At 37.3% G+C, this 27,320-nt stretch overlaps 1 protein-coding gene across 6 annotated transcripts in view; it reads right to left on the bottom strand.

Annotated features, from left to right (window-relative positions):
* Positions 1 to 27,320, bottom strand: part of FXR1 (FMR1 autosomal homolog 1) — a 64,022-nt gene that overhangs the window by 13,733 nt on the left and 22,969 nt on the right. For 4 of the 6 annotated variants that reach the window (XM_012456965.3, XM_012456944.3, XM_012456953.3 and 1 more), the window contains exons 4-12: positions 19,243 to 19,314; positions 18,678 to 18,826; positions 18,358 to 18,451; positions 17,797 to 17,913; positions 15,497 to 15,667; positions 13,093 to 13,171; positions 8,417 to 8,526; positions 1,889 to 1,975; positions 362 to 569 (exon numbers count right to left, since the gene is read on the bottom strand). In XM_012456965.3, the coding sequence (XP_012312388.1) occupies positions 362 to 569; positions 1,889 to 1,975; positions 8,417 to 8,526; positions 13,093 to 13,171; positions 15,497 to 15,667; positions 17,797 to 17,913; positions 18,358 to 18,451; positions 18,678 to 18,826; positions 19,243 to 19,314 (1,087 nt within the window). The remainder of the gene's footprint in view (positions 1 to 361; positions 570 to 1,888; positions 1,976 to 8,416; positions 8,527 to 13,092; positions 13,172 to 15,496; positions 15,668 to 17,796; positions 17,914 to 18,357; positions 18,452 to 18,677; positions 18,827 to 19,242; positions 19,315 to 27,320) is intronic. The other 2 variants (XM_012456960.3, XM_012456970.2) reach the window with 1 other exon arrangement.

The raw sequence follows: 27,320 nt of genomic DNA, 5'->3' as shown, positions 1-27,320 counted from the left end.
TGGTCAACATGGTGAAACCCCGTCTCTACTAAAAATATAAAAAATTAGCTGGGCATGGTGGCGCGTGCCTGTAATCCCAGCTACTCAGGAGGCTGAGGCAGGAGAATTGCCTGAACCCAGGAGGCGGAGGCTGCGGTGAGCCGAGATCTCGCCATTGCACTCCAGCCTGGGCAACAAGAGGGAAACTCCGTCTCAAAAAAAAAAAAAAAAGAAATGTACTAAACCTTCAGAACGACCTTCTACCCTCAAAGCCAAGACAGAGTAATGAATTACAAGAAAATGTGTTAGAGCACCTAAACTATAACTACTATTACTACCACTACTACAATTACCAAAAAAAAACAAAAAAAGGTTTTTTTACCATAACCGGAGGTGTAATTAGGGCCCCGACGACCTCTGCCTCTTCCACTATAAGACCTAGAACCTTGTACAGAAGAGACGGTACTTTCATCAGTGGCATATCCTTTCTCTTTTTCAGGCCCTCTGGTGGAAGAAGGTCTGAAACCCATACCAATCTGTCGTAGCTGTTCATCAATCTGTAGGCGTTCCATTCTTAGCTGTTCTACTTCCTACAATCAAAACAAAAAAGAGTGGTGTGTGACTTTTTGTCTTCTTAAAGCCTAGAGCTAGAGCTGTACTCCCTACCAAAGCTACGACCTTGGGCAATTACATGGTAAAAAGCATTGTGTTCCTGTCAACAGAACTTATGAGATCATTTGCTGTTTCAGTTCAACATTTACTGAACAGCCTAGAGGGTGCCAAACGTGCTGCTATAAGCATGCAATGTAAAAGACGACATAGGCTCTCCACAATCAAGAGGATGATTAACAGCTTTAAAGTAAGTTATTTATTAAATAGCTAATAATTATACAGTATTACCGGATTTTGCCCTTAAGGAGTTAGGACTGCTGAATGAGATACAGGTAACATCTATGAAAGGTACTATTAACAAGCTACTTTCCTATCAAAGTAGTGACACTTCAGTTGTGACATAGAAGTAGAATGCTAGACTTGGTCATTCGGAAATTCGGGTCATTACAGGATGCAAAGGTTCGATGTGTAGAGAAAGCTCTTGGTTAAAATGAGTACTGAAAGATGCAGCGCTGGCTTTAAAATGCCAGTTTTAATTGCAATTTTTCATATACAGATGAATTTCAAAGAAAAGGAATGACATTATCAGAGAGATTTCAAAATATTAGCAGCAATGATACGAGAGAAAACATAGTAGAGGTAGAGAGCAGGTGAGGATATTATACTTTAAAAAGAGACACAGAGCAGGCAGGAATAAAAGGCAAAGAGGAGAAAATAAACTTAAAATGTTTAATAATCTATAGGTCATGTTTTTTCTAAAACCCTTGCTCTTTATAACCCTAACCCTAACTCTAGACTATTTTGGTAACAATGGTTCGAATAATATCTGTGGACATAATGGAGATGATTTGCATAATGCCAAAGTTACCAAGGAAGTCCCACGTATCTCCTGGTTCTGTACTCTATTTGTATGTAAAGTACAAAAGTAAAAACAAAACGACTTCAGTATAAACATGCAGATACATAAGTGATTTGAATCAAATTACATGAAGACAAAGTAACCATTTCTTAAACAGTAAGGAAAGAAATATAAAAGCTCAGAGAGAAGAGAAACTATGCCCACAAAGGCAGTCATTTTGTGATGACAAAGGACTTTTTAAATTCTCATGTAGAAAAATGGCAAATCTGAAGCTCAATTAACAAAAATATATAAAGATTTGAAATTTACTTCAAATATAAAATGTTTAATGTGAGGACATTTTAAATTTGTAGTAAGTGTACAACGTTTATGTAGTAAATGCAAGAACAATGATATCAGAATACAGTATGAATCATATAGTATGAACCACATACAAACCTTTAGATAAGCAATATGATACTCTAAAAGAACTTGCACATTTCCAATGCTTTCTTTAGTGCCAACAAATACAAATGGAACCATACCCTGTTTAAAAAAAAAAGAGACAGTCTTTAGTATTTAATATTTTAGCAAAGTTCTAGCCTGAAAGTGACATGACATTGACAGGCATGAGTGTGTCTTTTTCTTGAGATGACATCTTGCTCCGTTGCCCACCAGGGCTCACTGCAGCATCAAACTCCTGGGCTCAGCTGATTCTCCTGTCTGAGCCTCCAGAGTTGCTGGGGCTATAGATGCATGTCACCAAAACCAGATTTTTTTTTAATTTTTTATAGAGACAGGGTCTTGGTCTATTGCCCAACTCCTGGCCTTAAGCGATCCTCCTGCCTTGGATTACCAACGTGCTGGGATTATTGGCTTCCCAAAGTGTTGAGATTACAGGCATGAGCCACTATACTCAGCCCTAATACATAATTAGGAAAACTTTTCTGAAGCACACAGCAATTTACATGTACTAAACTTCAAGATTTAATGGGGGAAAAAATGCTAAAATCCATGTAAGTTGAAATACTCAGATTTTCAGTAACTTGTCGTATTTGCACCACAATTTACTACTGTAAATTGTGTGCTGTGCGTTAAAGACTTTAAAAATCATTTTTAAAAATCAGTTTATACCAAGTTTTCTGATTTATAATCAATTTAATTTTCCAAGTATATAAGTCAACGTTTAAAGTTAAGATGATTTTCTGGAAGGTCACAGTGACTCACACCCATAATCCTAGCATTTTGGGAGACCGATGCAGGTGGATCACTTGAGTTCAAAACCAGACTGGGCAACATGGAGAAACCCCGTCTCCACAAAATATACAAAAATTAGCTGACATGGTAGCACATGCCTGTAGTCCCAGTTACTTGGGTGGCTGAGGCAGGAGGACAGCTTTAGTGTAGGAGGCAGAGGTTGCAGTGAGCCAAGATTGTGCCACTGCCCTCCAGCCTGGGCAACAGAGCAAGGCTGTCTCCAAAATCAAACAAACAAAATGTTCCTTCAAACTGGCAATAAACTTACAGACTAGACATATCACCTTAGTAGGTATAGCTTTAAAACATAATAAAGCTCATTAGCCAGTTATCCCTACAGTATGTGCTCAGGTAACAAAATCTTGAATGTACTACAAGAGGTAGTTCCTAACCACTAAAAGAAACATCAACTCCAGAGCATAAATATTTACACAATGTAAAATTAAAGGAATTATTAAGATTTGTAGAAGTATTAAACTAAATCAAAGTATTAGGCCAGACTTCGTTTACTTTGCTGAACTTCTGAATAGAAGGTTTTTAAAAAGTGGCAGAAGAGAAAAATAAGCTGGCACACTGAATTTTTCTTCTTTAAAGAAACATACTTCCAGCTTCTTAATGGCTGAGAAAAATGAGAGTAAAGCTTAAATAAACTCCCCCCAATCAGTTTCCATGTCTCTAATTTTCTTCGTTTTACAGAAGTTTCTAACAGTTACTTACACAGAATGGCTTAGGGATTTTTGATTCTAAATATGAAACTAAGCATAGGTTAAGAAATTTTAGTTCTATATATGACTCAATTATTTTCAAAGTAATTTTTTTAAAATTACGATGATTTTTAGATAGATACGGTTGATTTAAAACTTAGGCAACAGGGCAAGTGCTAGGATACAGCACAGCTGTCATGAAGATTCATAGTGACTGTGAAGAAGTCACTTCAACTATGAAAGCACGAAACGAGGGAAACTAACAGTGTCCTTAGGAGTTCACAAGCAGATAAAAGGGCATTCAAAGTAAATTAAAAACACGTACCCTGTTTTCAGGACTGTATTATACATTCCATGTATTTTATTTAATGTTCATTAAAATATTAACTAAGAAAGAGTATCCTAGCTTTACAGTTAACAAAATAACTTGCTGAAGGCATAAAATTAGCAACTGAGCCAGCCTATTTTATCTAGTTACCTAATTCCAAATAATATCTAATTTGTTAACTGCCAGGATCTTATGCTAAGGTATAAGAATAAAGTTTCTGTAAATCTCAGGAAAAAAAATATACTAAACATTCTTATAAAAAATCCATTGTACAGCATTTATGATATGACCAAAAAACAGGAATTTTATGGAAAATGTGAATTATGCAACTCCAGGTATGGAAAGTTAAGGGAATAAGAAAGAATAATGTTATGTAAAGAAAATATTAAAAATAAACAAAATTTTGCCAAATACATAAAGAGAAAGTCATTCCAGACAGATGACCTAAAGGGAATAAAGAATACAGTGGCTTGACCTTCAATGGGAAATGTTATCACCTTTATGCCATAAAAAAGGAATGGTAAACTCTAAAGAGTCAAGGATTACTAACGAATATGAGTTCATTTTTTCTAAGTTATTTAAGTGAAACTTAAAAGGTTTTTTTTAAAAAAATGCTAAAAAAACAGATGAACACTGAGATAATCAGTTAGCACTAAGAAAAATCTGAATCCCTATTCCTGACACCTTGCACCAATACATATCAACTGGAGCAAAAAGTTTATGCACTGAAAACCAACAACAACAAAAACAAGAATATAATGTATTTCTCAATGATCTAGGAGCAGGAAAGACCCTGCCAAGCATGACAGAAAATCCAGCCATAAAGCAAAAGCCTAAAAAAAAAAAATCCAACAATATAAAAATTTTAAAATGTCTGCTCAGGAAAAAAGAAATCAAGTCAAAATTAACAAGGAATATTTGCTACACATACAAAAATGCAAAATAGTCTTATAACCCACTAATACTGAAGACAAAAAATATATAAAGGACAAAAAGTTCACAGAAAAATAAGTATCTTTTAAGCATACAGAAAGATAACGTGGTATACTTTCTGTAATAGCATTAACTAAAGTTTGATAAAACCTAATACTGAAAATATGTGTAAAACAGACCTATTTCCTACACTGGTGATAGAGATGCGTGAGAAAATAATTATCAAGCTCTAAAAATTTAAATACTATAAAACCTTGATCACTTGAGCCCAGGTTCAAGACCAGACTGGGCAACATGGAGAATTTCCTCTCCATTTATAGTTGGCAAAGAGTCACAGGGGATGTTCACTACAGCACTGTTTTTATAGTATTTATGTATGTATGTATTTATTTAGAGACAGAGTTTCGCTCTTGTTGCCCAGGCTGGAGTGCAGTGGCGTGATCTCGGCTCCCTGCAACCTCCACCTCCTGGGTTCAAGCAATTCTCTGCCTCAGCCTCCTGAGTAGTTGAGATTACAGGTGCCCGCCAGCATGCCTGGCTAATATTTTTTGTATTTTTAGTAGAGACAGGGTTTCACCACCTTGGCCAGGCTGGTCCTAAACTTTTGATCTCGTAATCTACCTGCCTCGGCCTCCCAAAGTGCTGGGGCATGAGCCATGGTGCCCAGTCAGCGTTATTTTTAATAGCAAAACAAAAGCATGCAACAGCAGCTTAAATAGGTTAAAGCCTAGGAGGCATGACGAGGAAAGGAGAGACATGTAGAAGGCACAGATACACATCTATTTTTGGTATTATACTCATCTGTTATTCTAACCTTTAAACTTTCATAATTAAAAACTCAAACTTAATTTTTTTATGACTTAAAATATTTATCAAGTGCCTGTTCTACTCAATTCATAGTCATAGGGGAGAATGAAAAATATGGGAGCTCAGATTTGACTTCGTGATTTCAAGGAGTTCATAAACTGGTTTGGAGACATATACCAGAAAACAAAATGCAAATAAGACTGAAAGACTATCATTAAAAACCCAATTATAAAGACAATAATTACTATAGTATACATGTAGAAAAAGTTATTTCAGGCTAGCAACAGATCACCAAAGCCTTCGGAGTAAAGAAGTTACAGACTGAGTCTCCAACTTAAATTGTGAAATGGTGGCACCAATAAGCCAATACTAACCTTCGGATTTATTTTACCATGCAGTGTTTTGAAAACTGAATATTTGTATATTATAGGTTTCCTGCTTCTCAAAACATATCACTGTAGCAAAAAATAAGGCATTCATTCCCTATGAAGAAAGGCACTGTCCTCTCCATCTCTGTCTTACACAGTCCAACTTGCCTAATCGTGTAACTGCTTGGCCTCTGCAAGCATTTACGTCTCTTGGCCCTGGCATAGAAATGACAGTAACAATGGCCAAAACTACAAACAAGAAAGTACAGTAAATTCTTACTTATGAAGGAAAACCTAAAGCATATGCTTACAACAAAATAAGTATCGAAAAGCAACTGGGAATAAATCAAGCTAAGAGAAGACACTAATATCACACTTACAAATTCATAGTTGAGCAAGTTAATGATTCTGGCCAATGACTATCATGATTTTAAGACAAATGTTTAGGCAGTGGTTGTATGCCAAATGGTTCAGCATTCATCTTACCTTAGTTATACTAAGCACAACAAAAAAAGGTGCCAATAATAATGGCATGAGACCATCAGTTTTAATCCTTATATTTTAATTTTATTTTTTTGAGACGGAGTTTCGTTCTTGTTTCCCAGGATGGAGTGTGATGGTGCAATCTCAGCTCACCACAACCTCCGCCTCTCAGGGTTCAAGCAATTCTCCTGCTTCAGCCTCTGGAGTAGCTGGGATTACAGGCATGCGCCACCACACCCAGCTAATTTTGTATTTTTAGTAGAGATGGGGTTTCTCCATGTTGGACAGGCTTGTCTCAAACTCCTGACACCAGGTGATCCGCCCACCTTAGCCTCCAAAAGTGCTGGGATTACAGGCGTGAGCCACCACGCCCGGCCTTAATCCTTTTCTTAAGCCATCTTTAAAATAATGCAAAATGGGGCAGAAGTGCTTATGAAGAGTAAGTTCTGTGAGATTTGTACTTTTTAAAGCAGTGTAGAATAAAATTACTGAAAACAGCATTCCAAGCCACAAGTATTCATTTGTATGATAATACCTAAACATTTGTTGTTCCTCATTTATTCTTAGTATATTCACCTCCACATTCTAATTAAAAAGGAATAAAGGAAGGCTATCTTTAACATCTTTACAATACCAATACTTGGTTGGGCTAAATATCTAATTTTCTCTTTTTAAAAGACAGATCCTCTATCCAACAGGTTAACAAACTCCCCATACAATGCCCTGCTGTGCAAAGCTAAAGCAACTGTGACTATTTTCTGATAATTTTGTAAAAAATCCTTGTCTTATATTCAGGCACACAAAGCTTAAGCATATAGAGCTGACCACTGAAGCCATAAATGTGAGATCCTTAAAATGAAGTACAAGGAGTAAAGAACAAAATTAGGGACAAAACATCAACATGTGGGAAAAAAGAGGTAGAAAAATTTTAGAAAGCTAGGATCAGAATTAATAGCAATGTAAAAGCATAAGAGGATTTCAATTAAGACACGGTCAGCCAGGTGCAGTGGCTCACGCCTGTAATCCCAGCACTTTGGGGGGGTGAGGCAGGCAGATCAAGAGGTCAACAGATTGAGACCATCCTGCCAAACATGGTGAAATCCCGTCTCTACTAAAAATACAAAAATTAGCAGGGTATGGCAGTGCCCACCCGTAATCCCAGCTACTCAAGAGGCTAAGGCAGAATCGTTTGAACCTGGGAGGCAGAGACTGCACTGAGCTGAGATCGCGCCACAGCACTCCAACCTGGCGACAGAGCGAGAGTCCATCTCAGGGGGAAAAAAAAAAAAAAGGTCAATACTTTCAGATTCTATAAAATGGTTAAGGAGAGTATGATCTACAATTTCTTTGTCAGCACGGTTCACAAGAGCAAAGATATGGAACCAACCTAAGTGCCCATAAACCAATGAGTGGTTTAAAAGAAAATGTGGTATATATGTATCTACAACATGGAATATTACTTAGCCATAAAAAGGAACAAATTAACATTTTTTTTTGAGAAACTGGGATGGAGGCCATTATTCTAAGTAAAGTAAACAGGAATGGAAAACCAAATAACGTTATGTTCTCACTTGTAAGGGGGAGCTAAGCTATGAGGACGCAAAGGTAAAAGAATGCTATAATGGACTTTGGGGACTCAGTGGGGAGGAAGGTTGGGGAAGTGAAGCATAAAAGATTACATATTGGGTACAGTGTCCACTGCTCAGGTGACAGGTGCACCGAAATCTCAGAAATCGCCACTAAAGAACTTTAACCATGTAACCAAAAACCACCCGTACGCCAAAACCTATTCAAATTAAAAATTCCTTTCAAAGTATCAAATTCTATAGCTTTACACTCTACGTATGAAAGAAAACTGTTAAGATTATCAAATAGACATCTTTTTATCGTGTCGTTTTTTTTTTTTACTGAAGTACTACCAAAACAATAAAGAACGACACCCACACAGTAGAAAATGACTTGTTTTCTATGTGTATAAAGCAGTATTACAAAAACAGAATTTTAAAAACAAGAAAAACCCTCTATCAGATAAAATTTTTACCACTATTAAGTTGGCCAAAAAAAGGACATTTTAAAGAGGCAAAGAAATTACATTTTAAACACTTACGTCTTCTCTGGGTAGTTTATTTTCATTGTCCCCTTCAATTCTCACCCGAACCACACCAGATTTGTCCACTATTTCTTGAATAACTTTGCCATTTTTTCCAATTACTTTTCCTTTAGTAAGAGAAAACAAATATAATGGTAAGCTAAAAACCAATTCTGCTATTCTTTCAGTATCGGCCCAACTACTGTAACTTGCTAATAATTATAACCATCGAGTGAAGCTCCAACTTTTTACTGTCAATTAACTCACCCTATAGACTACCAAGGAATTTTAACCCTGGTCTGAAACTCACTTCTCTTTCAGCATGCCTAAGGTTACTAACTGGGAATGACAACAGTGCTAGACATTTTCAGAATCTAGACTTTTAAAATATCCTTTTACCACTTTCATATTTTTTAAATATCCAACCCATTTCAAAACCATAAATATGTACATAAAGGCAAGGAGAAAACTATTTTAATTTGGCATTAATTATATCACTTTCATAATTCACCTAAGTAACAAATCTCAATCTTACTTTTATTTTCAAGTTTCTATCTGTCCAAGAGATTTCTATGACTTGAAGATAACTTTAGAATATTTACATGTATTGCATTTTAACCAAGAAGATTTTAAAGTACTTCACAGCTATACAAAAAATGACATAAAGCATGTACATAATATGTTGTCTTGCTAGGTATAAAATATTGTAAAACGACATAAAATTCAAATTAATTTTTCTACACTTAAAAGTCTGTCAAACAGCAGTTATTGAGTATATTCATAAATAAAGGGGTCAAAAGGCTCTCTTTCCCTGAAGGACTACCTATCTAAAGATTAGCATATACTCACATAAACTACAAAGCAACACTGAGTTGTGTACCCATTAGCAAGTACTATTCAAGTAACCTTCACCATTTGGAACAGATGCATCCCTTAGACAGTGAACAGCAACAGCATAGTTGTTATCAAGTCCACATCCTCAAATAATTTTTTAAGTAAATCACTTCGCAAAAACTTAAATCTTGTTTGAAAGAGTTAGAATGGAAGATTTTCCTACTGCATGCCTAAACAAACAGTTTTCATTAAAGAATGAATAAGAACAAGGACAACAGTAGACTGGTCAATACAATAAAATGACGATAATGGGTTTTTCTCTCTTGTATTCCTACTCTCAAGCCTCATTCCCCATTAATAATCCTAAATTTAAAAGCAGCAGCAATTGAACAGGTTAAAAAAAAAAAGTAGGGCAGGGATTCACATGACATGTATCTTCTCTGAGCAGCCCTAGCAGCAGCACATAAAAGCAACCTTCACTGTTAAGACAGTGAAGCTCAAGCAGCAACTCCATCCTTGACCCTGCTAAAAATAAGCAAATGTCTTTCGAAGAACAAAGATTAGGTTGATATACCATATTCCTCCCCCAGACCCTTTGCCACTTCCTTCTTTTCAACTATACCAGTTGTGAGTGATCGTCCATCACCCGTCCGGGGTCCTTGGTAGGAACCTACCTGCAAGTTTTATTTAGTCCCACCAGAGACCATCAGTATTTTAAATGACCATTTCCATAGTTTAAACTCCAGACCATACTGACAAATTGAAGCAGACCTGTAGTATAAATTGAGCACTTAATACAAATGCTTAAGGGACAAAGAGAAGTGATTAAGGAAGGCTTCTGGAGGTCAAAGGTTTTGAACCATTTTCAAATCAATGTTCAGATATTTTTTCCTTTCATCTGGGAGGGATGGGAATGGTCACCTTAGAACTCTCGGAATCTGAATGAGGAAGGAAATTCTCGCTGGAACTTACCCACCATGTGTCCTCATTCCCTTTTATTCCTCAGTTCTCTTTTTCTTTCATTTGGACTAACAATGTACTATTTTTCAAAAGACTGCTTCATCCATAAAACATTATGGAGGAAAATATTGTATCTGTACACATGACAACCAATAGAAATTCTTATACTCCTTCTGAGTATTTCACCAATGTGTAACAGTTACTGCTAATGTCTATTTCCCTGAAGAGCACACAACCCACATCACCAGAGCCAATGGAGACAAGATCCAGGAAGAGACAAGAGGTACTCACCACTTCACTGAATAAAGACAATGATCTGAGAACTACTAACATACCCAATTTTCTTATTTTTGAAACACCAGAAATTTTTACTCAACTAAGATCACAACTGTCTAAGACCAAGGCTATCTTTTATAATTGATAGACTTGGATTGAAAAGAAACCCAGTTCCCTTTCACAAACCCACTGCCAAATTATTTTTACAAGCGAGGAAACCAGCTGGGCATGGGGGCTTACGCTTGTAATCCCAGCACTTTGGGAGGCCGAGGCAGGAGGATCACCTGAGGTTGGGAGTTCGAGACCAGCCTGATCAACATGGAAAAACCTGGTCGTCTCTATTAAAAATACAAATTTAGCCCAAGTGTGCTGGTGCATGCCTGTAGTCCCAGCTACTTGGGAGGCTGAGGCAGGAGAATCGCTTGAACCCAGGAGGCGGAGGTTGCAGTGAGCTGAGATCACAACATTGCACTCCAGCCTGGGGAACAAGAGCAAAGCTCCATCTCAAAAAAAAAAAAAAAAAAAAAACCAGCAATAAGTGTGACCTTAGTAAAGTTCAATTATGCTCTATAGAGCAGTTACCACAATGTTAGTACTGATAGATGTCAATAATTACAATTTTTTTTTTTAAAGGGCATCATTTTGCAAAAGCAGCTTTCTTGTGAAAGGATTCCATTTGATACTGATAAACATTTGATAACACTGTGGACCCTACCTATGTATATTTATAATGATACAAAATTCTTCAAGTTTATATTCAATTTTAACATCTCAAGTCATCTTTCTAGCACTTCAGTCTACAGTGAACAAAGGTATACCAAGAACAAATAAAGCAGAGCTTACACAACTGGCAATAATGCCACACCTATCCAAATGTTTGAGCAGAACTGAAAGACTTTTTATAGCCAGGCATGGTGGCTCATGCCTACAATCCCAACATTTTGGGAAGCTGAGGCAAAGTCAGGATGAGACCAGCCTGGCCAATATGGTAAAACCCCGTCTCTACTAAAAATACAAAAATCGGTCAAGCATGGTGGTGGATGCCTGTAGTCCCAGCTACTCAGGAGGATGAGGCAGAATTGCTTGAACCTGGGAGGCAGAGGCTGCAGTGAGCTGAGATCATGCCACTGACTCCAGCCTGGGTGACAAAGCAAGACTATCGGCGGGGGGGTAAAAAAAAAAGGCAGGCTTTTTACATAAATACTAATAGTTGAATTCCAAGAAACAAACTGCTGTGTTGTTAACTACTTTTCCTGAATGCACTACTCATTAATGACCAATAAAACAATCTTTTTAGAATGAAAGAGGTTTTTTAGAGCCGGGCGCGGTGGCTCACACCAGTAATCCCAGCACTTTGGGAGGCCAAGGCGGGCGGATCACGAGGTCAAGAGATCGAGACCAACCTGGTCAACATGGTGAAACCCCGTCTCTACTAAAAATACAAAAAATTGGCTGGGCACGGTGGCACGTGCCTGTAATCCCAGCTACTCAGGAGGCTGAGGCAGGAGAACTGCCTGAACCCAGGAGGCGGAGGTTGCAGTGAGCCGAGATCGCGCCATTGCACTCCAGCCTGGGTAACAAGAGCGAAACTCCATCTCAAAAAAAAAAAAGAAAGAGGTTTTTAAAAATTTTTCTATTAATGTTTGTTTTACACAATTTAACAAATAGAATGCCTGTAGTTAAATCATTTCCTAAAGGCAGAACAGGCCATATTATATAAATGGAACCGAAGAAGCTGAAAGTATTTCCTTAGCATCAAAAAAAAATTGAGAGATAACAGGGAACAAAAACTCATCCCCCTTCTAGTAAACTCACTACATTATCTTGATGCTTCTTTTTATATTAAGTATTTACAAGAGTCAATTTTTGGTATAGTCACTGCGTATTTAACACATAACTAAAGCCTTCCTGATTGCCTCACACAGCACCTAAAAGACAGACAGCACAGATGCAGGGCATAGTAACAGAGCTACAAATTAACTCACTCCAAGCTACAGTGCTCATTTAACCAGCTTCAAATTCTCGTCACTTAACTATAATCCATGGGTACAACAGTTTCAGTAATGGTGTCAAATAACTAATAGTGAAACCTCTCCTCACATCATCATCCTTCTCTCCTGCCAGTAAGTTCTTACCTTATTATTCTATGCCTTTGCAACAACTTGTTACTCAGGACCTACTGTGTACAATTTTATAACCCTATTGTTTGTTAGTTCACTGTTACTTTTCTTCTGCACTAAACAATTATCACAAATACCTTCTCAAAAAGTACTATCATAATTTTGACGAATATAAATTAATGATGAAAAGACCATAAGGGAGTGAGAATAATAGGAAAGAACCCATGGGATGAGAAGGCTTACAAAAAACTGTAATGACAAACTTATAAAAACCCTGGGCCTTATTAGTGGGTCACCCTGTAGAGAAGAAACAAACATCTTTACTTTTTAACATGACAAAAACAAGTTACAAGTCACACAAAATGTTATCACCAAAAAAAATAAGTATTGCTATCTAAATAATTGTACACAGAAGTGGAAAAAGGTTATTAGACTACAAGACTAGTTTTCAATAGTTGCTGTATGTAACTAAACGTTTATTTAACATTTAGTAAAAGTACCTACCAACGAGATTCCTAGGAACCTGAATAAAATCCTCCACAAATTCCAAGAAACCTCTAGCTTTTTTTACAGCATCAGCACTCTGTAGATGAGGGGAAAAGTAAAAATGAAATCCTTTTTCAATCTTGAAGCAACCCACAATCCACAACAAAGAGATGAGAAAAGAGAAAATTCTGAATGATTATATTTTAGTAAAAGATTATGCTCATTCCATTGAGGAGAGATTTCAGGTGAAGTGATTCACAAAGTACTTAAAAAAATCATTTTTAAAAACCCCAAATCAGTCAGTACTATTAAAACCAAAAATAACATCTGTAAAATCTTTTTTAAGCTGCTGAGAAATTTAGTATCAGAGTTTACATTACACAGCTGCTGAACAGCCAAACTTCAACCCAATCCTAAATATACTCCTAGGTTTTAATTCTCATGTTGAATGTTAACAATACAAATTGTCTAAATTGTCTGAATTATTTTATTTATTCTCAAAATCAGGTATATGACTTAAAAAGCTATTTTTGCAGAGATGCATTTTTAAAAAGTACCTTCTGTCTGATAAGATAATCAAAATTCATAATTTCTAATGAGTATAATTTTAAATGACTAGAGGGTTGGGAGTGAGTCTCTAAATGAACTTTCTACCTCTCAATAAAGTTACTTTCATTTTTAACATTTGTTCTTCAATAACCATAGCTAAGGCCAGATGTGGTGGGCTCACGTGTGTAATTCCAGCACTCTGAGAGGCCAATGTAGGAGGATCATTTAAGCCAAGAGTTTGACACTAGCCTGGGCAACACAGGAAACCCCCTTCTCTACAAAATATATAGATACATGTTTAAATTAGCCCAGCATGGAAGCACAGGCCTGTAGTCCCAGCTACTCAAGAGGCTGAGGCCAGAGGATTGCTCGAGCCCAGAAGTTTGAGGCTGCAGTGAGCTATGATCACACTACTGCACTTCAGCCGGAGCAACAGAGTATACCCTCTTTTTAAAAAAAAAAAAAAAAAAGCAAATAAAATTTTAAAAAAATATTAAAACAATAGCTCAAATTATTGTGTGCTCACTACATGACATACCATATACGGTATTTTTTACAATATACTCCATCCTTAAGAACTATATTAAGGAAAGTACTACTGTTATTATTTTATAATGAGAACACTTATACAAGGAAGTAAAGTAACGTACTCCAAGCCTACTAAAGTGGTAGATAGAATTCCAACCCAGGCAGTATAGCTCCAAAGGCTGTCTTTTTTTGTTCTTCTTTTCCTCCTCCTCAACAAGAAGGACAGAACCTTGGCTCTGTCGCTCAGGCTAGAGGACAATGGTACAACCACAGCTCACTGCAGCCACTCAGTCTTGGCCTCAAGTGATCTTCCTGCCTCAGCCTCCAAAACTGCTGGAGTTACATACATGAGCTACCATGCCTGGCTGTCTTAATTACTATGTTATACTATCTACTTTTAAAGTTTTCAAAATTAAAAATGAAGCCTCCAGTCAGCTTTACTATGTGAAAGAAGCTTTTCACAGAGCTATGTATAAAAAGTCAAGACACAAAATTGTCATTCAAAAAAAAAAAAAAATCCAGGCCAGGCATAGTGGCTCATGCCTATAGTCCCGGCACTTTGCGAAGCTGAGGCAAGCAGATCACTTGAGCTCAGGAGTTCAAGACCAGCCTGTACAATATGGCAAAACCTTGTCTCTTATTTAAAAAAAAAATTCACTTACTCAAATTTGAAGGATGGTCTCAATTTATATACATAAAAATAGATGTGTGTGTATACATATACATATATATTATATATATATATATATACACACACGTGTGTGTATATATATATATATATTTAAACTCTATGTTGCCCTGGCTGGATTAAAACTCATGGGCTCAAGTAATCCTCCTGCCTCAGATTCCCAAGTAGATGGGACTACAGGTGTATGCCACTACACCTGGCTGAATTACAATTTAAAAATAACTTACTAATTTCCTACCCCTGCAAATGTCATGATTCACTAGTGATGAAGTATTACAGAAATTCAAGTTCTAGAAAAGCTATTCTAATATATGCCATTTACTCCTACCAGTGTATGGCACACAGTAAGCACTCAAAAAAAAAATTGGATAAATTATTTGATATGGGCATAAAACTGAAGTAAACTAGAAGCAGTTAAGAAATTTCAATTAAAAAACACTACATCCTTAATTACTCAGTAAATCTTTCAGTGCCCCCAGTACAAAATCAGCTTCAATTTATCTTAAGTCATGATTATGAGGCTGACTGATGCTAACTGAATAAATTCTACCTCAAAAGTATTTCACTGCAAAACTGGAATTTCAGATAAAAATATAATCAAACAACAGATTGTTAATACATTACAGTAAAGGCCAAGGCAGGAGACAGAGAACTTACCTCTCCATAGATTCTAAATGTTCCGGTATCTTCATCTAGCTCGATGGCGGTAACTCCAGGAACCTTCCTAGCTTGCTGAATGTTACTACCATGTGTTCCTATTGCCAGGCCCATTAAATCTTCTCTCACAACAAATTCCTCATGAAAAGCTGCTGCAAGTTGTTTTGTGCACTAATAAAAAAGGAAAATTAGAATATAAAAGATCAAAATACAAAATGGTTTTTTGTTTGGTGTTTTTGAGACAGGCTCTCTCAATGTCACCAAGACTGGGGGTGCAGTGGTGTGATCGTGGCTCCCTGCCGCCTCAATTTACTGAGCTCAAGCAATCTTCCCACTTCAGCCTCCAATACAGGCACGCACCACTGAGACCTAGGCTTTTCTCGAACTCCTGGACTAAAGCAATCCTCCCACCTCAGACTCCTAAAGTGCTGGGATTATAGGCATGAGCCACCACACACGGCCACAAAATGTTTTATTGCACATCCATGTTTACAGCATTATAAAGAAGTGAAAGAACCCAGATATACAGGCCAATGAATGAATAAACACAATGTTATATATACATTCTGCCTTAAAAAGGAAATTCTGATACAGGCTACATAAATGAACCTTGATGCTAAGTTAAATATACCAGTCACAAAAAAAGACTAAAATGCTTTTACTTACATGAGGTATCTAAAATAGTCAAATTTATAGCAACAGAAAGTAGAATGATGGTTGCCAGGGACTGGGGAAAGGAGAAAATGAGCAGCTGTATAAAAGGTATAGATTTTCAGTTTTACAAGATGAGAAGTCCTGAAGATTTATCAATAATGTAAAATATACTTAACTACGAAGCGTACACTTAGAAATGGTTATGATGCTAAGTTTTATATGTGCTTTATCACAGTGTGAAGAAATACCTGAGAAGAAAAAACCCACAAAAATTAAGTTAAAAAAAGGCCAAAACTCAATCTCTTAAAAAATAAATTAAACTCATCTAATATGTCATAAAATGAATGGGGGAAAAAACTGTTTTATTAGTCTATTTTATTAGTCTAAAACATTTTTCCAGATATAGGCAGATATGTTCACGTATCCCTTGTTCAGAACTTTCAATGAGAACACTTCCAAATTTGTCCTAAGGATAATAAACATATCTCAGTTTCTCTAAGACAGCACAGTGCATGCACGCACGTGTGTTCATCTAGATCTAGAGAGTGGGTGAGTGGAAAAACAACTATCCTAGTAGTGTAGCAAGGAGAAGAGGACAAAACAGATGACCTCAGGACAAGTCAGAGATGTAATGACAAGCTTAATATTTTTTTTTTTTTTTTTTTTGAGACGGAGTTTCGCTCTTGTTACCCAGGCTGGAGTGCAATGGCGCGATCTCGGCTCACCGCAACCTCTGCCTCCTGGGTTCAGGCAATTCTCCTGCCTCAGCCTCCTGAGTAGCTGGGATTACAGGCACGCGCCACCGTGCCCAGCTAATTTTTGTATTTTTAGTAGAGACGGGGTTTCACCGTGTTGACCAGGATGGTCTTGATCTCTTGACCTCGTGATCCACCCGCCTCGGCCTCCCAAAGTGCTGGGATTACAGGCGTGAGCCACCACGCCCGGCAATGCCCCACTCCTAATCCTCCTCTCCTCTCACACAAGAGCCGTTACAATGAAGTAGTTAATGATGAAAAATAGCAGGACTGATAAACAGGGCAGTTAAAAAAATAAAAAGGTTAAATACAAAGTAAAGAACCAGCAATACAGTCTACCCAGTATCTCTAGTTTCTTAGGTTTTTGGTACCTGTCATCTAAGTCCTACCAACAAGTTAATGGGCATTTAGCAAAGGAAAGGCTACATTTGATAAAAGGTAAAATGGAAAAGTAATTCTAAAGACACGACAACTCTAGATAGTCACGAAACAGAGGTCCTAGGTGGCCTTAGTTTGAAGCAAGAAACTTGAAAAATATACTTATAAAACTAAATGGGGGCCAGGCACGGTGGCTCATGCCTATAACCCCAGCACTTTGGGAGGCCAAGGTAGGCGATCACGTGAGGCCAGGAGTTCAAGAGCAGCCTGGCCAACATGACAACAACCCGTCTCCCAAAATACAAAAATTAGTTGGGCTGGGTGGTACACACCTGTAATCCCAGCTACATGGAAGCTGAGGCAAGAGAACTGCTTCAACAAGGGAGGCAGAGGTTGCAGTAGGCCAAGATCGCGCCACTGCACTCTGGGTGACAGAGCCAGAATCTGTCTCCAAAAAAACAAACAAAAACTCAATAGGACACACAGAATTCTTTTGTAGGTAAACCCACTTACTTCTAAATGCTTAGTGGCCTCTTCATTTCTGGACATAAGCATCAACTTCGTACGAATACTTCGCAAATGCATGTCACTTAAGATATTTACTCTCTTCACAGTTGCTTCACTGGCAGACTATAAACAAACAAGCTAATTACTCAAAACTTTAATCATTCTTCCAAATAGCACAAATACCATCTTCTATACAAAGCGTTCCCTGCATCTCATCTACTACACTCCTTTCAACTAACATTCAGTACTCTGAGTAATCACACTTTCCTTTCTGAATTCCTGTATTATTTAGATCTGCTATTCAGAATACGTTTGGTTGGGAAAAAAATCCAGGTTCTCACATGTTAAGAATTTTATGTTAAGAATGTCATGTTAAGAATTTTTTCTCCTTACTCCAGAAGAAATCAAAATTAACATTTTATAGCTGCAAATTTTTCTCCCACACTGTTTTAATAAATAATTCACTATACACTAAGTTGACCTTAGCTTTTCTCTTTTGAAATATCTAATAATAAAATCTGTGCAGTATCCATTAACAATCTACTTTAAAATATGATGTTATCTTACCAGTATCATTAGCTGTGTTGTTTCTGGATGGTAAAAAATTCTGCAGGCTCCTACTGCTTTCTTAAAATCTTTATGTGCATTTTCATTAGCACACCTAGAGAAAAATTAATTCATGTGTAAGACCTCAGTAACAGATTAAATTTAGAGGAGACTTGTAATACAAAGTCAGTGTTTCATTTTGACATCCCCCATTAAAACCTTTGTTCATTAAGATGACTTTCCATCAAAAGGTTTTGATCGGGCATTTGGGAAAATGTTTTGTAGCACTGAAAAATCCTCTTAAGTCAAAAAACAATTCAATAGTAAATAAAATTACTCACGCCTCTCTCAAATCCTCAGGAACATCCACTGTGCATTTAAAGAAGGTATTTTTTTTGACAGTTTTATTTTGATTGACAGGTCGAAGTCGTTCAAATGTGACTATTTCATTGTAAGTAGCATCACAAGCAGCATATTCAATGACATAAAACTAAAAGACATCAAAATACTTTTAAAATCCCATATGAACAAAAATAATGAAGTTTAAATGAAGTTCTAATTACCTTGCTCAGCTTAACCAATGGACCCTCCCCCATGTGGCACAAACACTAAGCACAGCTTAGTTACATCAATCTGATTTGCCTCAACTAGATGGTAAGTTCTTACAAGCATGAACCTTGGTGATCCTTACATGCTTGAGGTGTACCTCTGGAGTGCAGCTTTGGTGTTTGCCAATACAGAACACAAACAGAAATTAATGCTAATGAACTTCTGAAATGTTTGATCAACTATTTCTCAGGTGGGCTTTTAGAAATAAAACTGACAGTAGAAGTAACATTTACAAAAACCAAGCACTGAGGTGTTTCCTTAGAAACTAGTCACAAAGCAAGTGTTAAGACTACTTACTTCTCCTTTCATCATCCGAACTTTAGCCAACCACCATCCACATGGCTCTTGGTCATTTGCTCTTGAATATACCTGAGAAGGAAAACAAAATGCCTATATCCATTCATCCCCAAAAGATTTCAATGCTGTAAATAATGACTTGGTATAAATGTCCAATCCCATTAAAGTTAAGAATCAAAATTGCTATTTTATTTAAATTGGTATAATAAATGCAATATAATAAAAGTGATAGCTACACTTAAATTTAGTACTTAAAAATAAAACTATACTTTTTTGGGCAATTTAGCTTCTTGGAAATTAATTCCATATCCATGAGGTTAACTAAACGTAAGCATTTTAAAGAAATGCTCTTAAAAAGGAGTTTTAAATAATGTATGACATAGGTCTTCCTATTTCTGTCAACATTGTTAATATTAAATATTATTCTCAGAAAGTGATTAACCTAATTTTTAAATTTCATCAGGGATATGACACTTAGATCCCTTGCTAAAGAACCTAAAGCAAATGTACTAAAACTGTGTGAGTAACAAAAAAACTACATACATTCAGTCCATCCAGCAGAGTATACTAAGTATCTTACAAAACTTCTATTCAGGCCAGGCGCTGTGGCTCATGCCTGTAATCCCAGACCTTTGGAGGCCAAGGTAGGTGGATCACCTGAGATCAGGAGCTCGAGACCAGCCTGATCAACATGGTAAAACCCTGTCTCTATTAAAATACAAAAATTAGCCGGGCATGGTGGCAGGCGTCTATAATCTCAGCTACTCGGGAGGAGGCAGCAGGTCGATCATTTGAACTCAGGAGACACGCCACTGCACTCCAGCCTGGGCAACTAGAGAGAAACTCCATCTCAAAAAAACAAAACAAAACAAAACAAAACAAAACAAGAACAACAAAAAAACTCCTATCCACAAAAAAAGTAGTCTTATATTCTTTATAAATATCAGTTTTATTAACATATCACAGAAGTTTTCACTTGGTATTCTAGTTATTTCTTATGATACAACACAGCTTAATGTATTATATTTTCAATATATGGAAAGGTAGAAAAGGGGGGCTGAGAAGAAACAAGTTAAGAACCAATAAAAACCAAGAATGATTGCCCTCGCAGAGATGGCCAGGGAAACCTATCAGTGGGTGTTAACAGCCATCTGGGAGACAAACATAAACAACTAAAGACAAAAAGTTTTAGAAAGCCTGAAGCTTCTATCAGGATGATTTGAGAGTAATCTGAGAAGTGGTAGGAATACTGGAACTGGAAATGAATAAACCAAAACCTACTAATCAACTTTACTGTACACCGTGATTAGAAAAAAGCTATGAGAAAAACAGGAAGTCCAATATACCAATCAGGATCCATTAAACTCAATTAGCTTTTCCATTTCTTTTATAAACAGATCTAACTATTCAAAGGGATCAGTATCTCATGACTTTATTCTTCCTTAGACATATACAAAAAACAAGAAAGTTTACTTTTTTAAGACTAGAATAAAACTCACCCTTATTCTGCAATTATTTTATGTATCCACTGGGCCCTTTTATAAATGTAAGGTAGAATCTAGTGATCTTATTTTTCCTATATCTTGAAACATTTTACTATTTCATCAACATTCATCAGTTATTCTCAGCTATGTTTTAAATAAAGACTAAAATGGAACAGAGGAGTGACGGCATCACCTAGAAGGACACAACAGTGAAATAAATTGTTAACGCTGTGTCATCATACAGGTTCCTTACTGTATAGCCCGAGGTACCACATCTCTGTCAAGAAAGTTCAAAAAGACTGAAGACACCATCCTTGTAGTCTGCTTGTAGCTACTGTTGACCAATTGAGAATTATGAATTTATTTTTCACTCATAATTGCAAAGAGAAGAAAATTTACAGAGGAATGCCTTTCTAATTATTAGAGGTATCAGACAACAGATCCAAAAAGATAGCAGCACACTTGATTCCACTGATAAATGTGAAATTATCTTACAAAGCAAAATCTCAGACTATGAAGTCTTTGGATGGTGACATCCTAGACGAATGTTCTCAAACCACGTATTTCTAAGGAGAAAAGGCAAAGATGATGTGTATTCTCATCCAGTTAATCACTCAACTGAGACTTCATCATGCAAAATCCTCCAACAAGAACCCAGATCATTCTGGTTTTCTAAAATGGTTTATGACAGTATTCTTACATCTTTTTAAGATGTCTGTGGTCAGGCATGGCGGCTCACACCTGTAATCCCAGCACTATGGGAGGCCAAAGTAGGGGGAATGCTTGAACTCAGGAGTTCAAGGCCAGCCTGGACAACATGACAAAACTCTGTCTCTACCAAAAATACAAAAGAAATTAGTCAGGCATGGTAGCACACAACAGTGGTCCCAGCTACATGGTAGGCTAAGGTGGGAGGATCAATGGAGCCCAGGAAGTTGAGACGGCAGTGAGCCAAGATTGAACCACTACACTCAAGCCTGGGTGACAGAACAAGACCCTGTCCGAAAAAAAAAAGTAAAATAAAAATTGAAAATAAAGTTTTTAAAAATATGTTTGTGTGCCAAAATTTACTTCATTTAAGTGGAAATGTCAAAGACAGATATGTATACAAAGGTAAATGCAAAAGATAATGAAATGCAAATATATTCATTAGTCAATCCAACTGACTAAATATGCTAAAATCACAGCACAAAGATGGCTATCCCTTCTTTCATAGAATGAAATGCCAGTAAAAGTTCCAAGTGTTCCAGAACTACATTCTGATTATCCAAGTGTAAGAATAACCAGAAGTGATGATAAACAAATTTATTAGAGATATTTTAAATCTGATAATTTATAAAATGAGTATAATCTAGGTTCATGTTTAACAGTTACTGAGCAGTTAAGTTACATTTAGAGAACTGCATTCATTGTGGATACATATATCATCAAAACCTGGAAAATATGAAAAAGTTGGATTTGCCATGTTTAAACTCTTACTAAAATGTCTAATAAGGCCATGCGTGGTGACTCACACCGGTAATCCCTGTACTCTGGGAGGCCAAGGTGGGCAGATCACTTGAGCTCCAGAGTTGAAGACCAGCCTGGTGAAACCCCATCACTATGTAAAATGCAAAAATTAACCAAGCATGGTAGCATGTGCCTATAATCCCAGCTACTCCAAGTGGAAAGATCACTTGAGCCCAGAAGGTTGAGGCTGCAGTAAGTTGTGTTCACTCCACTGTATTCCAGCATGGAGTCTAATAATGGCCAGGAACAGTGGCCCACGCCTGTAACCCCAGAGCTTTTGGAGGCCAAGGCAGGAGGACTACTTGAGCCCAGGAATTTGAGACCAACCTGGACAACACAGGGAGATCCCATAACTATAAAAAAAATTTTTTTAATTGGCCAGATGTGGTGATGAATGCCTCTAGTCCCAGCTACTTGGGAGGCTGAGGTAGAAGGATCACTTGAGACTGGGAGGTTGAGGCTGCAGTAAGCCATGATCATACCACTGTACAGAAAAAGAATATGCTAACAATCAAAAGAAAGTGCCCATTCGAAGCACTATCTTAAGAGAGGCAGCTCATCCAAGCAGACTGGAATATCTCTTGCTAATCTGTGGGTACATCAAGACTGATCTGCTGAAAAGGTTATGTCTTTAAAACTACCTAGACCCCTTATTCTATTTTCACTAAAGCATAACCATCCATTAACCTGGCTTCCTAAATAAACCATTCTTAACTGCCTGGAGGCTTTTCTAACTAAACAATGAAATGCTGAATTCAGCTTTAAACTTAATATCTAGTTTTCTAAGCTTCGTTAATAACCTCACTCCTGAAAGACCAAGTTACTTTCATAAAGTGACTAAATCTAAATGTCTGAATTAAAACACTACAAATTTGGCCGTGCACGGTGGCTAGCACTTGTAATCCGAGCACTTTGGAAGGCCGAGGCGGGCGGATCACCTGAGGTCAGGAATTCGAGACCAGCCTGGCCAAATGGCGAAACCCTGTCTCTACTAAAAATACAAAAATTAGCTGGGCATGGTGGTACATAACAGATATAAAAATCTGTTATATATTGTGTTTTTCTCCCCAGGCAGTTTTTTAATGCCTTCTGAATTATCGCTTTATAATTCTGTTAACACACTGGAGGTATCTTTTTCATACTCTGAGTGACTGTATTATATTGTTGATATGTACAGTTTTGTAAACTTGGTGGATGGAAGCTGATGTCTCCTGAATTCTCATTTCCTTAATGGTAATATGGGTACATCATTTAAATTAGTTTATTGGCTCTTCATCCTTTGTTCTGTGAATTGTCTATTTTTTGTTTGTGTAGCTTATGGTGTAGGAAATCCTTGTGTTTTATGGCTATCTGGGTTTTTTTCTTGAGACGGAGTCTTACTGTTGCCCAGGCTGGAGTGGCATGATCTCGCCTCAGTGCAACCTCTGCCTCCTGGGTTCAAGCAATTCTCCTGCCTCAGCTTCCCAAGTAGCTGCAATCATAGGCGTCCGCCACCACACCTGGCTAATTTTTTTTCTTTTTTTTTTTTTTAAGTGGAGATGGGGTTTCACCTTGTTGACCAGGCTGGTCTCAAACTCCTGACCTCAGGTGATCTACCTGCCTCAGCCTCCCAAATTGCTGGGATTACAGGTGTGAGCTACCGTGCCCAGAAGGCATTTTTGGAGGATGAAATTGTACATTTTAGTACTTTTCAAAACGTAAATATCATGCCTTTTGATTCTGCAATTGAACCTCTTAGAATATAAAATACTACCAGAAGATTTACATAAGCTGATTAACTTTAACTCTGGTATTGTTTTCTTCTGCTAATAGCAACAATTTTTGGTAATAATTTCAACGGCTTTTAATTTGATATATCCACACCAAATAATTTTGAGGTGATTACAAAAAATGAGGTAAATTTAAAATAAGGAAGAGAAAAAACAAAAAAACAAAAAAAAAAAATGAGGTAAATTTAAATGAGAAGACATCAAAACGTCTGCTATCCTAATTAACTGAATACAAAAATCACAAATATATAACTCAATCCTATTTTTTCAACTTAAATATTTCCTTTACAAATGCAAATAAAAAACTCAGAAGAGACAATCAATCAACGCTGGTAAGTGACATTTAACTTAGGGTTGGTGGGCAAGTACACCTACATTAAGAGGGAAGTACTTCATATAATCTTTTACAATAAGCTTTATTACTTTGAGGGAGGCGGCTTTCAAAACGTTACCTGGTAAAGTACTAACTCAAGAGTTTCTAAACACTCTAGGTACTATGGATAGATCCTTAATAAATGGTGGCAAAAAAAAACCAAAATTCTACGGGTGGCAAGATTACACTTCAACTTTCTCATATGAATTTTCAAATTTTTCAAAAGTGAAAAAACTATGACATCTGAATTTCAAATGACTTACAAAATTCTAGAGAGCAAATTTTCAGTGATGGGCAGCTATTTTAAATTTTAAAATTTAAAAAAAAAAAAGCAAATTTCACAAGAACTGAATCATAAAACATAACATGAAATTTTTTTTAAAGTTCTAGATTCGTTTCTCAATCATTCAATCTCTAGCATCAATGTCTTATTTACAGAAGGGGAGGCAGGCCACAGGGGTGAGCCAGAGACTGTTCAGGAACAGGGCAGGACCTTCCTGGACAGGAACGGAAAAAGTACACTGTTAACAACACCCTCAGCACTCCACTAAGAGTAGTTTTCCCTTTAATCTGAGACTTCACGCTACCAATTTTGTGTCTCAACATCAAAAAAGTCTAAGAAGCACTACTACCAAAACTGACTGCCACACATTTCTAATTCTAGTACATGTCCAAACCTACATCATTCCTTGCTTGACCTAACTTCTGCTTATTCAATATCTAAAAGAAAAACACTGCACCACCAATTTTGAAAAATGAAAATGAATCAAGCCCCTTCCATCCTCACAGAAAACTATCAGAAAGAGCTACAACAATGAGAAACACATTTTCAATAAAATCTAAAGTCCAAATGAAGAGAGTAATCAGCAGCATCAATCTCTGCCACACATAGCACCACCCAGAACCCCACTTGACACTCCCTGATTTGCAGCAGTCACTTCATCACTGTTCCTCGTGCCTCCCCCACGCACATCAGTAACATTTTCCTCAAGAACTCTAATACAACAGCCAGACTACAGTACAGGTATCGTTACAAAAAGTTATTTCTTAACTTACTGCCATTTAAAACTTCTGCCTGGATTTTAACTATGTGCACTAAGTTCACTGTGTACTATTTTGCTTTTGCAAAATCGAACTATAAACTACGTGCGGATGCCAAGAGCCAAGCCCCGCATGAATGAGTAAAGCATTCACTTTACGCTTTTATCTCTGACTTCCACCAAAGTTGAAATGCTGCAATTATCTGACTTCGCAGCATATTATCTTAATGAGAGCTCAAAGAAAATTTATCATTAAAAAAAGTCAGGCCAGGTGAGGTGGCTCACGCCTATAATCCGAGCACTTTGGTAGGCCACGGTGGGCAGATCACCTGAGGTCAGGAGTTCAAGACAAGCCTAGCCAACATGGTAAAACCCTGTCTCTATTAAAATAAAACATTTGCTGGGCATGGTGGTGGGTACCTGTAATCCCAGCTACTCAGGACGCTGAGGCAGGGGAATCACTTGAACCTGGGAGGAGGAGATTGCAGTGAGCTGAGATAGCTCCACTGCACTCCAGCCTGGGTGACAAAGCGAGACTCCATTGCAAAAAAAAAAAAGTAAAATAAAATTGGCAGATAACCAAATCATTTGCAGTGCTTAGTACAGAATATGCATGTTTAAAACGTTTCTAAATGGTCAGGTGTGGTGGCTCACACTTGTAATTCCAGCACTTTGGGAAGCTAAAGCAGGTGGATCACCTAACGTCATGAGCTCGAGACCAGTCTGGGCAACACTGTGAAACCCCGTCTCTACTAAAAATACAAAAATTAGCCAGGCATGGTGGCGCATGCCTGTAATCCCAGCTACCTGGGAGGCTGACGCAGGTGAATTGCTTGAACCCAGGAGGCGGAGGTTGCAGTGAGCCAAGATCGCACCACTGCACTCCAGCCTGGGAGAGGAGGGAAACTCCATCTCACAATAAATAAATAAATAAAATAAAATGTTTGTAGGGTCGGGAGTGGCGGCTTACGTCTGTAATCCCAGCAATCTGGGCACATGCCTTTAGTCCCAGGTACTTGGGAGGCTGAGGCAGAAGAACGGTTTGAACCTAGGAGGCGGAGGCTGCAATGAGCCAAGATCACACCACTGCATTCCAGCCTGGATGAGAGTGAGGCTCCATCTCCAAAAAAAAAAAAAAAAAAAAAAAAAAAAGAAAAAAAAAAAGTTTGTAAAAACACTGAGATAGGTATTTCATCAGTTAAGTTCTCCTACCCCAATTCCCATAACCCACCCTATGTATAGTAGGTACAGTCGAAACTTAAAAATCTTTCAATACTATCAAGCAACTTTCAGTGAGAAATATGTTTAAGAAATTTGAGCACAGTGGCCGGGCATGGTGGCTCACGCCTGTAATTCTAGCACTTTGGAAGGCCGAGGTGGGTGGATCACCTGAGGTTGGAGTTCAAGACCAGCCTGGCCAACATGGTGAAACCCCATCTTTAAAAAAAAAAAAGAAAAGAAATTTGAGCACAAAGGAGGAATGGTATCAGTTTCTTAAAAATTGAAAAAAAAAATTATATTCATCATATCACCAATGTGGTTCCATTTGAAAATTATTTCCAGGTTTCTTGTTATATAACCACAAATAACACGGGAAAGACAGACATCCAAAATCTACTAAGTGTGAAAAAAAGCAAGATACAAAGAAGCAGTATAACATGATCCCATTTTTATTCTGAGAGGTGGGGGTCGGGGGAGAGAGAGAGACAGACAGACACAGACACAGACACACACACACACATGCCTGGAAGAACATGCACAACATGAATAGTGCTTTTTAAATCTCTGAGCGGTGATTTTTCTTTCCCTCGTCCTTTATTACTTCTATTTTTTTGCTTTTCTGTACTTTTAAATTTTTCCTCAGACATTTCTATAATATTCTACAAGGCAAAAAGCTAGTTAC

The sequence above is a fragment of the Aotus nancymaae genome, unplaced genomic scaffold, assembly GCF_030222135.1.
Source record: "Aotus nancymaae isolate 86718 unplaced genomic scaffold, 86718_ANA_hifiasm-v0.15.2.pri h1tg000067l, whole genome shotgun sequence".
Lineage (NCBI taxonomy): Eukaryota > Metazoa > Chordata > Mammalia > Primates > Aotidae > Aotus > Aotus nancymaae.
This window is presented reverse-complemented; position numbering and strand designations above follow the sequence as displayed.